This window comes from Microchirus variegatus, assembly GCF_963457635.1.
Source record: "Microchirus variegatus genome assembly, chromosome: 10".
Classification (NCBI taxonomy): Eukaryota; Metazoa; Chordata; class Actinopteri; order Pleuronectiformes; family Soleidae; genus Microchirus; species Microchirus variegatus.
In genome coordinates, this window is record NC_139811.1 from 12691968 (window position 1) to 12706822 (window position 14855).

At 41.1% G+C, this 14855-nt stretch overlaps 1 protein-coding gene across 1 annotated transcript; it reads left to right on the forward strand.

Moving 5' to 3' along the window:
• Positions 1 to 10250: 10250 nt before the first annotated feature.
• Positions 10251 to 13988, forward strand: tob1a (transducer of ERBB2, 1a). Its single transcript, XM_083896874.1, has 2 exons — positions 10251 to 10530; positions 11789 to 13988. The coding sequence occupies exon 2, from the start codon at positions 11992 to 11994 to the stop codon at positions 13018 to 13020; it is 1029 nt and encodes a 342-aa protein (XP_083753000.1). The 5' UTR covers positions 10251 to 10530; positions 11789 to 11991; the 3' UTR covers positions 13021 to 13988.
• Positions 13989 to 14855: the final 867 nt, after the last annotated feature.

The following is a 14855-nucleotide window of genomic DNA, read 5'->3' on the forward strand; positions in this document are numbered from 1 at the left end:
GCCATATGTAAGAATGTGGCCAAAAACTGTACTACACTCAAATTCAAAATACTGAGGTCTTTTAGGTTTAGTTTTTCTCCGCCATTGTAGCTCAGACGTAACTGGCAACCCGTGGTTGCTCGGGCAGTTGAGACTCTATTGACTGCAATGATCGGTAGACAGTGGTAGGTGGCGCCACATGCCAAAACATGATTTCAAAACATGCAAAAGATTTTTTTAATGCAAATATTTTGTTTGTACTGTTGTTGTTGGTGAGTTCAGTTTGTTATATGAACATTATTCCTGAGTCTCTGTGACATATTAGGAGGATTTTACGCCCAGTTGCTTTAGATTTATTACATAATGCACCTTTAAACACTACAAAGCTGATAAACCTGTTACTAAGACATTACAATTGATTGCACGATGCACAGTGTATTGGCAATGACATCATCCACTTATTTATTAGTCACCTATAAGCCTTGCTTTCTCAGCTGACTCAGTTTTAACAGATAATACTGACTCAATTCACAGGCTGTTCCTTCACACTGAAGTTTTATCAGCAGTGTCACATACAGTACACACCTGTTGCCGTGAGCCAAGACACGCTGTTGTTTGGAGACACTGTAACATACATACATCAGAGTTCATGGGAGACAAACGTGGTACATTTTGTCTTCTCCAACCACTTGCACCACAGGGCAAAGTATTTTTGAAGTCTCCAGTCGAGCGATAAAGACTTGTGTCAAGAGTCATGATATTTAGAGCCACGTTAATCCACCACAGATTATCGCCTTCTCTGCAAAACCATTAATGGAAGACAAATATAAATAATTTATTGTCTTTAGCATTTACCAGCATGTATATAAACATAAATCATATATAATGCAGTGCACACATATGGGATTTAAACCCTGATTATATGAAACGTATTTAATTGTAAGGATACTTTTACATAACTGCTGCTGTATAATAATTGGTTTTAATTGCATCACGTTATGTCATCATATGTTTCAAGAGCGCGATGCAACTGTTTCAGATGGCACTGAGTCACGCGCTCACTCTTATCTCCATGGCAACGTTGATGTGGACACTGACTATTATTGACCTTATTCGGGGTAAAACATCAACAAGTCTTGTTACTCAGTATGACTCACTTCAGCATCTTTGGGAAAATGTTGTTTACAAGGCAGTCTATTGTCTTAATTGGGTTAATACTGGGACATTGACGTCCATGTAAACACATAATTCTGGTTCTGGACAATGGTTAGAAGAGCAGCGTGACCATTTATTAGTGTGTTGTGTGGGCTGTAAATGTGTATTATGTAGAACTACATCGTATGCAGCCATTTTTTATTAAACTTACATGCTTAAAATCTAGAAGAACTTAAAAAGACGTATGTATAGACAAATCTCCAATCAGCTTCTAATGAAATAATATTCTTATTTGCGCTTTGGTTAACTTGCCTCGTATTTGTCATCCACACAAACACGCATTGATACAATAAGCACCCATTTTAACACTTTTAGCACTTTGTGTACCACTTAAATAACACTGTCGTGCCTCATATAACAACAAAGACGAAGTAACCCATTCTTCACGCACATAAAAAGACTGTGTATACGGTACAAGCACATGTTAACATGTGTGAGCCTCTGAGGTAACATTAGTGTATTCAACTGTGGCATGAAAACAAAGTGTGTGACCTCACACACGGGACAGTTTAGCCTTACGCATAATTTTTTATTTAAATTAGAATTAGAACAAGCTTGATCGACTAATTAGCAGAGAGGAAGAGTAGATGAATGATGTTATGGAAAACACCCGATCATAAAATGATAACATAGGTGGTAAAAAAAGGCGATTTCTGTTGCATGACCACATCATCTGTGTTGACTGCACATGCGTGTATGAAATAGACGTGCACACACATACAGTCCATATGGTGTACAGATGGATGCCATTACATATTCAGTGAATGTGACACCTGGCCTGATCAGAGATGTATGAAAATGTGTGTGAATACATGAATTCAACAAATCTCTCCACACCTGGATGGATACAAAACAGCCGTCTCTCTCAGTCCGTCTCACTGTCAGAGCCTCTGTTCCACACATCAGTGGGATTGTTATTCCTCATCTGTTACTCTTTCATCCCTCGTCGTTCTGCTCTGTTGTCTCTCCTCTCGTCTCTCCGGCACACTTCTTGGCAGCGATCCCCTGCTGTTTACTTTTAATTTCTCCCTGTGAGTCCTAATTGCATGCTGTGTTTTTTCCATGCAGGGTCATTTCTGACATGTGCATGAGGACCTGCAGCCGCTGCTGCCTCGAAAAAAAAAAATAAAGTCTCAAATTTAGATGTGCGTTGTTTTTGTTCTCTACTTTTGCTGACTTTCCTTTCAGAAAGCTGCTGATGTAATTAGATTTTGTCACAGAGTCACTGGTTGTTTTTCATACGTCTACTGACTTTTCCGTGCCATTACACCATACTGCAACAAAACCAGCTCTTTCTTCATTTATTTTTCCTTTCATCTTTCTCCGCGGAAGACCTTTGAGGTCGCCCTTGGTGCCTCAGGGCACATCTCTCTCCTTCCTTTTTCATATCATCCCAGCTGTCCTTTATACCTCGGCATTTCCCCCTCCTTTTTTTTTTATTCTCTTCCTATTTTTGCACCTCTACACTCTTTCAACTAGGAGACTATTGCTTTCCACACACCTCATACACTCCCACCAAGCCCTACAAAAGGCCCTGATTGATCCAATCACAAGTAAACAGCTGCAGGCGTGACGAGGTCAAGGACTCATTTGGCCACATTTTGCAATGCAAAAGTTCCCCCGCCCACAGAGAAATGACATACAGAACAGAGGCACGGAGAATGTTTGAACTAAGGTGCTGGAAATGTGATGAATGTACTTATTTTAACCATTTGGAATATTTTTATTTGGTATTCACTCTCAGAAAAGACTACACCTTTTTATCAGCTAATTTCATTTAGGTCTAGGTCATTTTCTATTCCTTAAAGGTGCCATATGTAAGAATGTGGCCAAAAACGGTTACTACATTCAAATTCAAAATACCGAGGTTGTTTAGGTTTCGTTTTCTGACGTAACTGGCAACCCGTGGTTGCTCGGCAGCTGAGACTCTACTAACTGCAATGATTGGTAGACGGCGGTAGGTGGCGCCACATGCCAAAACATGATTTCAAAACATAAACATGATTTGCAGTCTGCAAAATATTTTTTTTAATGCAAATATTTTGGCTGTACTGTTGTTGTTGGCGAGTTTAGTTTGTTATATGAACATTATTCCTGAGTCTCTGTGACATATTAGGAGGATTTTATGACCAGTTGCTTTAGATTTATTACATAATGCACCTTTAACATTCATGTTTTAAGCAATCTGTACTTTTTAAAACTTGGGAAAGGGCTCAATATGATTTATTTCATGAATCAATCCATCCATGTTTCCAGATAAAAAATAATATCACAGGGCAGAATCCCATAAGGATTGTCTCTTTTTTTTTTAGCTGCTTCACATGTGTATGCTCGCTAATTTCAGTCAGTATGGGATCAAAGATAACTAAATTACTGACTAAAATTGGACTTTTAACATATGCATAAATATGATAACGAGATACTAAACCAAAAACTGTCTTACACTAACAAGCTAGAACTGAGCAGAGGCAGAGACACTTCATTCATTAAAGCGATTCTCCACCTGTGCTTACAGAATACAGGCTACTGGAACAAAGAGAGTAGTCCAACTTCAACTTAACTGAGTGTGAAAGAGGCTTTATCTGAGCCCCTCTGATTTTAGCTGTGACAGACTGAATGTGAAAACAATATGGATATATTTCATTTGCAGCTCGGCGAAGCAGCGGCAGCCGAAGGGAAGATTCTGCAAAGACCACTCTGAACCAACTAAGGTCGGAATAAAGTGGTTAAGATAAAAGCTGTATTTTAAATAAGGAAGAAGAGGGCCACCGCTAACAGGATTACTACAGGAGTAACACAATCAGTCTATTTTATATGAATTATACATAAGGCTGACCACATAGATGGCAAGGAAGACTGTGGCACAATTGAATCCTTAAACCTGATAAATAATAAAACCCTGCCAGTGGACTGGGAATAAATCTAGTCATTTCCTGTGCAGTTGCAGTTGGATTGTTTTCATTAAATGAAGGCAGAAAATACACAGAAAATAAAAAAATGTTCAAATAAAATTACACCTTCACTTACTGTAAATGTGTAAATGACCCTGACAAAAAACGGAGTTTCTGTCATCCACGTTTCAGTTTATAGAATTTAAGGCCTAAGTACAGATACAGCAAAGTGTTTGCTGTGTTTATTTGCTTGTATTGAAGCCGTAGTAGGTTGTTGCTGTCAATAATTAATCACGTATTGTGCAATCAAATATGTGCAATCTCTCTTTAACCTCTTCCACACTTAAAGCTCCCATAGAGTGGTCCTATCGCACATATATGTGAGTTATGGAGGTCTACTTACATACATTAACTTGTTTTTATGGTCAAAAACTTCCTAGTTGCTGGAAACGAGCCGCTAGAAATCTCTCCTCACTGAAGCTCTCATCAGTCGTGGTGTTTCAGACTAAAATCGCACCCCCAGAAGACAGAACTGTGTTGTGATTGGCCAGCGAACGACAGCTTTCCCAACTGTCTTGTGATTGGCCAATACCTGGAAGTCACGTAATTAGCACACCAGCTCTCAGAAGCGTAGCTCCCCCCTCTGGAACGGTGGATGCACTGCTACTCATTATCAAAACATTGTTTTAACAGTGTTTAAAAATGACTTCATCATGAATCCCTGTCGCAGTCCCTTTTACAACTTTGACCCGGAGCCGGACGCAGAGTCAGAAGACACTGTCGCTCGTGAAACACCTCCACATAGGATGTTCTTCTTCTTTTGCGGTACAATGTACTCAACCGGATGTGCCCGGACCAGGAGGATCCGCTGTTTACGTAACCGGACCAGGTTTTTCAGAGCTCTAGCTGAGCCCAAGATTACAATACAATACAACACAGCGTTCTCAGCAGTGGCTGAACTGTTTGTTTCGAACCTTCAGGGCTTCATAAATGAGGTAATGTCGCAGATACACACCAACAAAAACAGTGTTCATTGGTACTTCCGTTCTCCGCTTTAAATTAACGGGTCTAGCTGGGTGTTTTCAACCCGGGAAAAGAAGAAAAAAAACTGAGCACATATTCAGACCTGTTATTGACTCCCTTTCTTCTTCTGACTCCCATTAAATTCATAAAGTCTCCACATGGTGAATGGTGGAGTGACAGGAGAAAATGTGACATGACTGGAATTAGCTTTAAAAAGAATGTGACCACACACATTCATGGGGAAATACTGAGGGTCACTGGAATAATGCGGCTGACATGTACTGACGTGTTCACTGTAGGGTGTGTCTGATATGTTTCTGTTCCCTCTGAAGCATTTGTTTTTGTAGTATAGAATGATGGTATGCAAGTGTGAACAGAAGCAGGTGATAGCAACGCTTGTGCCTTTACGTGACGTATCACATGTCGTATAATCATCTTGGTCCAGTGGCTGTTGTTTAAATTCATCTTTGACATTAAATTACATGAATCTGTACACACTGTTCCAGTAGATAACCCTTAAATGAATTATGTAACAGCCCTATAGGCTATGACGGTAACTATGCAAGTGCCTCTCAGCTGTCGTGCCAACTAGTAACGTATGCATTTACATTTACAGCACTTTGCCATGCAAATCCTCCCAGTCTAGCAGGCTGTGTGACTCAGTGAGTGCATGAAGCAAAAGCTGACGGAGCATCCCACAGAAAAGAACACATATTACCATAATAATAATAATAATAATAATGCCATAAATGTTGGTATAAAAGCTCAGTCGCTCATGAAGGGATTGGCCATTTCATGTATTAAGAGACAGAATAATGAAGTATTGTCTTGTGTGAAGGTTAGAGGCAAGATCGTTTATTTTTTCCAGATTCAGTATTCACCATGCATAATGAATGGAAGCTATAGGACACTGAAGCACTCGGACCGTCTTTCTAATCTTAATGCTTCAGCGACGCTTGAGCTGCAAAATGCTAATGCTATGGCTTTGTTTTTCTGTTGTGTTATCACGCTGCTATAACTAACTGCAGTCACTAAATCAATATCTATGCCCATACTAAGATAATTACCTTTTTTTTCATTCCACAGTCACTCGGTCCACAGGACATATCCTAGGACAATTTGTCTTTTTTTTTTTTTTACATTTGCATCTTTCTTGCATTTTGAAATGCACTGGACACTTCATAATTACATTAATGACATACTATTCTTTATTTTTCAGGGAAAATAAATTCACACAACCATCTAACAGCCTGAAACAAACACTACAGATTATCGCATTATTGAATATCCTACATTGGAACAAATCATTTCAGTTATCCAATTATTCCAATCATATACAAAAATAAGAAAATGCATTGTGAACTCGGCGCTTGCGTTACGTCCACAGTCTCCACCTCCTTTGTTCTCCTCCAGCACCTCATTTACTCTTCAAAGGGATAGCAACACATCTGCCTATTACGAGGTGCCCAGGGCGCTCTGACTCGTGTTAAGTAATAACAACCAGTGACGTCAATGGCTCTCCGGCTGAGCAGGAAAGAGGGAGGGGTGGGGTGAGGGGAAGGGGAACAAGGAAGGGATAAAAAAGACAGGGGGAGGAGGGAGGCAGACATGTGTGTGAGCTTTAAATGCTGATTCGATCTCTGGTGTTCCTCTTTCAAAAACATTACTGCAATGAATTCTCCCTTTGGAAACCATGTGACATCGACCCCTCCCATCGCTGGCTCAAGCGGAAGTGGTCTGTTATGCTCCGTCACACGTCCGTTGCCAAGCATTATTCTGTATTTAATGCTGTGCGGTGATGTCAAAGTGCGACAGCGGAGGAGGACAGTTCCTGTCCACGTTTCGCTGGAGGGTTTCTTCTTCTTCTTCTACGTCCCAGCTTCTTCTAGTCGGGGTCAAAGGGCTGGGGCGGGGAGTGTTGAGCATGCACAGAGTGTCATGCAGGCTATTTTGAGTCAAACTGAACATACTGTATACATGTGGTAATAATTCAACTCCCAATCACATGATCTGGATGTATAATCTTGCTTTGAGAAATGTGATTTAATACAATTGTAGTCAGACTGAATGTCTGCTTTTAGTCAGACTAATACAATAATTTGTCTGTTTTTCCAATTGTTTGAATGTTCTAAATATGTCGGTTTGTAAATTTGGGCACAATTTTCTTTCACCTTCACAGTGAGCATCTGTAACAAGGTCTGTGTCGTATTTCCTTGGTGACAAACAAGCCGTTTAAGCCCTCAAGAGTGGGATTTTCATTAAACCTGAAAGTGAGCCGCAACATTTGGTAAATGACTCATTTAACGTCATTTCTCCCTCTGCCCACATTAAAAGCATAAACTCAGACGGAGGGCTGATGGGGGATTAGCCTTGGTGACAGAAGTGGCAGGGAGAGGAGGATGAATTAGAGGATTACACCCTAAGACAACATAGCAGTCTTAATATGGCTGCTGACCTTGCTCTGTCGGGTGATGTCTCTCTGCCCAAAATAAGCAAATGGAAGCACACAATGTACACACACTATTGACAAAGCCCAAAGTGTATATTAACCAGCATACAATGCAGCCACCAGATACAGTCTATAAGATATAGCTGTGATCCTGGAGGTCATGTGATTGTGCAATTGTGCTGAGCTGTTTACAGTGAAAACAAACCCACGAGGCCTTGCCAGGACTGTGGAAGTCACAGTGGTTGTTGACACTTGAATCACTCTCCCACCCGCTCCCACTCGCTGTGAATCTGAATCCGTGGGGCAATGTCAAAACACATAACCTCTCCTCTGTTCTTCCCCTGCCCGGTCTTGTCTTTCTCTTTGTCATGTGTAGTGATCCTCACAGCACCTTCCATGCGAGCCCTTTGGCACACATTTTTACAGCTCACGCTGAGCACATGACACTGCTTGGCAGGCCTAAGTGCATGAAGAATGTCTGAAAGTCCTAACAGTCGGTGGGTCTACACAGACCAGCAGCCCTCGCCTTCCCTCTTACAAGACCAGCTGCTGTGGTGACAAAAATAAGGCTCTTACAGTAGATGGATTCCCATCAGCGTGTGTTCATTGCACATTTTCAGCAGGACATTTTAAATCTTGAAATACCCTGTCAATGTTAAACGTGGACAATAGACATATTGATAAAAGGGACATGTGTGTACTTGCAGACACATGACAGTAAACCACTCACCCCGACTTCCACATTTCACTGCATTGAAAATTGGCATAAACGGTGGCTGGGAGAAGTACAGTATGTGCACTGATGAGGAAATGGGTACGTCGACGCAGTCAAGACGACCCGCTTAAGTTCAAAAAGAGCCTCGAAATAGGAAATAAAAGTCATGTCAGAGAAGAGTGTGGTCGTTGGTGAGAGATGAGTTGCTGTTTCATAAACTGCTGATCGTCCATCTCTAGGGTGGTTTACAGAGAATGGTCTGAAAAAGAGGAAACGTGCGGTGCAGCTGCATTCTGGGTGAAAAAAGTCTTGTTGATGCCAGAGATTGAGGAGAATGAGTGGTTCAAAACGATAGAAAGTAACTCAATAACCACTCATCCAAAGCTATGTGGAAGACCATGTCTGAAAGCCCAGGAAGTATGATGGAAGTAGCAGTTTGCCACCAGGGGGAGACTCTGCCGGTTACAAAAACAAACTCAATTTGAATGGAAGTAAGTTTGAGTTCATCTTCATTAGTACATGATGTCACTTTTGTAAATGATGTTCCCATTTAAAGGAAAACCATGTGGTTGACAGCTAAGAGTTGGTGCTGTTGGTGAGTTTCTGTTTACACGCACTATCATGGCTCCAAATAGAACAGAATAGAATAGCAAAGAATAGAATGTATATAGGGATAATACAGTTGACATAGTTCCACTACAAATAGTGCAACTGATGTGCTGTACTTAGAGTTTATAGCTATTGCTAATTTGCAACTCTTTCCATGAACAGTATATAACGACCATGTTAAAACTACACTCAAACACAGACCTGCATGCTAAAATGACAGAACACATTAAAGTGTAAATGCATATGCATAACAACTACAAGCAAACGTGCATTAGACACAGTAACTTTTCTTGTATATACAGTCTAATGATTGAACCTGGAAGCAGATGGTCTAAAGCTGCAGCAGGAGGCCACAGCTTGTGCCACTGCTGACACTTTTATCAGGATGACACAATCAACTCGACACTGTTTGTTTGTTTGTTTGTTTGTTTGTTTGGTGTGGTCACCGACAAAAGCAGAAGGGAAAAACGAATCTGATTGTAAAGTTGCACTACCATAGTTCAGCGGTGACTTCATACCGTGAACATATACTTCGGTGTGTTAGTGCTCTTTAAATCTGGCAACAGCGTGCGTTCAGCCGAGCAATGACGTGCGCAGCCTGCATCAGCACCTTGGATACGGACACACCATTCACCGTAGGGCTCCTGCCCCGTATTGGACCAATCAGCGCACGTGTTTTTTGGACGGCATTCCGCACCACCCACACTGCTGCCAGCTGTATTGTTCCGCTGTAGGGAATCTCTCAGGCAACATACATTACGTTCACCTTTTTTTTCAGTTGGCATGTCACGCCAAAGCATAGAATAATTATCACCGAAATATGTTTGAACGTGGTTGTAACTGTGTAAATGTGTCATTTTAGTATTTTTCCTGTGCTCTAACCATGTATTAAAACACCAATCACTCGTGTTTAAGGGTATAATATAAGAGAATGTGACTGCCACTTATTGTTTCTGGTGTAAAAGTAAGGCTTATATATGAGTAAATATAATTTGATATATATAAATGTTGGTTTCATGACAAATTAAGTCGAAGCGGAGTGTCTTTGTAAACACCCCTGCCTCTGTATTCGGCGTTCGTCGCTCTTGCAGCACGCTGTCAGCACAGATCTATGTTATCCGTGACGTAAGCGCTCGTCGCAGGCGTCTCTCCCGTTTCTCAGAATTGCATATCTTTGACTGACGCCAGAGCTCAGCCAATGGGAGCGCGAGTTCGGCCTCACGTTGAGGGCGGGACACTGCCGCCGGACCAATCGCAGGCGCTCATATTGTTTTGACCTCTGAAACCGCATCACCGCCTACCTCGTGCCAATGGCGGAGGAAAACTATAAATACAGGCGACGCAGAGTGCGAACCGAGACGAAGTTGCAAAACTCCCGAGGTGGAGGGAGCTACTCTGCAAGCCTGCTGACAGAAAGAGGAAAGAAAAAACAAAACGCCAAATAACCTTAAAAAAAACAAGAAAAAAACAGAAACCGAAGCAAACCGTGAACGCCAATCCTCCGAAAACTACACGTACTGGAATACTTTTTTTTGTAATGTTGATATTATATTGTCTGTGAAGAAAGTATTTATACTTTTTTTTTTCTATTTGCACTGACTAACGGTACTTCAGAACTACTGAGAAACCTTTATTTTTTACAAAAACAAGTAAGTACTGACCGCTGACTCGTCTTCTGTCGTGACATTATTGTCTAAAATGTGTTTGCTGTTTAGCTCTGTTCATATTTACTAAGCTGATTTGCTGCGTCAGCCCCGCTAAGTTAGGGAGGGGTGTGTGTGTATGTATGTACTGTATGTGTTTGTAAAGGCTGAGGCACGTACGTGATAAATGTTTGCTATGTGATAGTTTTTTTTTTCTTACTTTAGCTGAAAAAAGTAGTCCCACGGAGACCCGGAAGTCCATCTGCTGCGCTCGTGCACTCTCTTAAGCCCCCTTTAGTTGGTAAATGTCACTTTCTCGTGTCTCTGCGTGTATAATTTTCCGTTTTTAGCACTCCTAGAGTGATTTTTGTCACAACGTATCGTCGAAGCGTTTCTAATCCATGAATTGGGACATATAGCCATGTCGTAACTGTCAGGAATCTTCTAGACGTTGCTGTGTTCGAGGTGCATTACCATTATGTTGCTGCAAATGTCTCATTTTAACGAGGGAGACAATTAAAGCATCGATTTCTTACTGACATTTGTGTTAACCTATGCTATAATGTTTTTATTTTTCAACGGTAACTGCTTAACACAGCACAGCCTATCTCGGATTTGTGAAATGCCCTGTTATCCAACACTTGGTCGAGTGTTTATAGACCAAACATGTCTATTTTTTTTATTGCTTATAAAGTAGGAAGCTGTCCAGACACATCCATCCTCCGTAACACGATTATCTGCTTTAAAGGAAGAAAAACGTCACCAACGTATTCCCCTTCACCAACTGAGGAGACACTCCCTCTGTTTTTTTTTTGTCTTGCCGTTTCTGTTCATTTAAAAACAACAATCTCGCAGTGGTGCTCCTGTCTTTTGCTGTGTCTAGTATTATGTAACTGGATTCCAGAGTCCATGTGAGAGGTTTATGCTTTAACAGTGTTTTAACAGACAAGTGATTTATATGCACTGGTCAGAGTCGTATGTTTGCTCACAGATCAGCTGGCTCTATATAATTATTGTATTATATTATTAACAGAACAGTGCTGCTGTGAAAAAAAATGTTCATCTGTTGTTTGAAACTCAGCTCATGAAATATGAGATCAGTGCAAAAGGGACATAATAATAACATGGCAGCTCCGTGTGCCTCCTTTTTGTATGTTGTCGAAGGAGATTGGATGTTCTTAAAGAATAATTATGTTTATTTATGCTGTTTTTAAGATTTTGAGAAGAATTCTTACAATGTGTTTTTCTCTTCCAACTGTTGCAGGAAAAACAATTATCACACCCTTTGGAAGGACACTTCGACGCAACCAGCACTTTTGATTTTGAACCCGAGTTCTATTTGCTTCTGCCATCTGCCTGGAGAGCATCTGTGTTGCCAACCACGGATAAGCAAAGCAGAACCAGTGGACACATTCAAGGTCATATTTACCTGTTCTCCACACACCTGGTATTCTTCAGCAGTTAGCTATGCAGCTTGAGATCCAAGTAGCTCTCAACTTCATTATCTCGTACCTGTATAACAAGCTGCCAAGGCGACGGGTCAACATTTTTGGCGAGGAGCTAGAGCGCCAGCTGAAGCAGAAGTATGAGGGACACTGGTACCCAGACAAGCCATATAAAGGTTCAGGATTCAGATGCATTCACGTAGGAGAGAAGGTGGATCCTGTGGTGGAGAAGGCTGCTAAAGAGAGCGGGCTTGACATTGAAGATGTCCGCAACAACCTGCCCCAGGACCTCAGCGTGTGGATTGACCCGTTTGAGGTGTCCTACCAGATTGGAGAGAAAGGGCCTGTGAAAGTGCTGTATGTCGATGACACCAATGATGGTGGGGCAAGTAATGGTGGGCTTGATCTTGACAAGGAGATCAAGAACAGCTTCAATCCTGATGCACAGGTCTTCATGCCCATCACCGAGCCTTTGAATGTCTCTCCAGGCTCAAGCTCGCCCTCTCCTCCTTTTGGCCACTCGGCAGCAGTCAGCCCCACCTTCATGCCACGCTCCACACAGCCGTTAACCTTCACAACAGCCACCTTTGCTGCCACAAAGTTTGGCTCCACTAAGATGAAGAGCAGTGGACGCAACAACAACAACAACAACGGCTGCAGCACTACTGCGAACAAGGTGGCACGCACCTCTCCCACCAACCTCGGCCTGAATGTGAACAGTCTCCTAAAACAGAAAGCCATCTCCACCTCCATGCACTCGCTGTACGGGTTGGGCCTCGGAGCACAGCAGCAGCTTCATCAGAAGCCTTCGGCTCTTTCTCCCAATGCTAAAGAGTTTGTGTTCCCCAGCCTGCAGGGCCAGGGCAGCCAGAGTGCTCTCTTTCCCGGGGACAGCTCACTCAGCCTCAGCCCCCTGCAGTACAACAATGCCTTTGACATGTTTGCGGCCTACGGTGGCCTTAACGACAAGTCCCTTATGGATGGCTTGAATTTCAGCTTGAACAACATGCAGTATTCTAACCAGCAATTCCAGCCAGTTATGGCCAACTAGTACATGCAAAGGTACTACATAAGCTACTACTTTACATAGAAACGACCAGAGATGATGTGAGGGTGGAAACGAACACAAATGCACATTTTGAAAATTAAAAAAAGGAAAAAAAGAGTGTTAACAAGAAAAAAATATCAAGGATAAGAGGAAAAGGTGACTTGTTAACTGTTAGCTCCATGTTACAAGTCTCAAAGCATGAGCCCGAGGGTGAATTACTTTGCCCCCTTGAGTTATACTTATTTTTGTTTTTTCTTAAAGATGAAGCTTGTAGTACAAGATGTCCAAGCTTGGTTACCTAAACCTCAACATGCATCATTGTCATTTCTTTTGCCAACCAAGCACAAAATATTTTTTTTATGTGACTGTTCAAGATACTTAAAAAAAAAAAAAAGACAAAAAAAACACCACAAGTCATGGCCTCTTTCAGTATTTAAACAAAACTGGACATTGCCAGTTTTCAAGAAATTGGCAAAAGTAAGTGGGATTTCCTGGTCTTTTTTCTAATTGTATAATTTAATTTAGTACAGAGTTTGTAAAATATCAGAGTATCTATTGTTTCTACGACATGGTATTGCATTTATATCTTTTTACTACTCCAGTGATCTGTGATGGCTGCAGCAACTTTATGTTTTCTTTTTATTGAAATTATAAAATGAATCATCTTTAAAAAAATAAAAAATGGAAAAAAAAATATATAAAAAGAACCTTGACTATTCTAAAGATTGTGTACAGAATATTCCATAGTGGTGGGATTTAAGAATATTTGCTTTTTTGAAAAACATAAGAGTTGTATTTTCTGTTAAGAGTTTAAAGATTTTTGCTATATTATGGACAAAATGTAATCGTATATTAATTTTGTACCTACATTGTGCAATACTTGATAAAACAAACGGTATAACAAAGTATTCTGAGTCAGTGTCTTACATGTTAAGAGGGACTGATAGTTTATTAAGTTTGTATTAAAAAGGCTTAAAAAGGATTTCACTTGTTCCGTTTGTCATTGGTTGTCGTGGTTGAGCTGATGTTTTCTGGTCTTTAAAGTATTTTAAGGAACATAACGCCCAGTCATATAGCGTTTTCTGACATGACTGGGCAAGTACGCTGTTCTGTGCTAAATTCAGGAGAATCAGGTTTTTCCCGAATATGCTCCAATGCATTTGAATTTACCTTTGCGGTTCGTATATCAATAGCTTACTGTTAAAATGCTAATTATAGAAGGATTAGTGTTTGAGGGATTTCCGATTCACTTTCTCAAATTACTGAGAAGTGATGTTGTAACACATTTCTTTTTTTCCCCTCTTGTCAGTAACCCAGATCTCTCAGCCAACAAGTGTCGCCACAAGCTCTCGGCATCATTTGTTCACACTGCGCAGCATGTGTTGGTTAACAGTTGCCTTTGGCCAAGTGTCATTACACATATGGATACTGGCAGTGTTGTAATGTCGAGTCTGATAACCTCCTGAGTGACAACCCGGCCTCATACGTACGACATGGCCGAGCGACGGCAAAGCTATGAAACTAATTTCAGAGGTATAAACGTACACGGCAGAAACGGTGTGCTGCATCTGTAGAAGACGGATGTCTAAAGAAAACATGAAATATGACCTAATGTAAAAACTTATTCTGCATAATTAGGCTATCTAAAGTCCTCTCAGGTGGAAATCCAAATACTGAAAACTCTACCAGCTCCACGTTGCTGTTCCTCTGCACTCTGGCCTGAGATCAGAATAAAAATGACCCTCCCTCCTGTTCAATCAGCAGAGACATTTACTTTAATAATAAAGCAAGTCACGCTGCACTGAACAGGGTGTTGGAACATGTGCATGAGTGAGTAA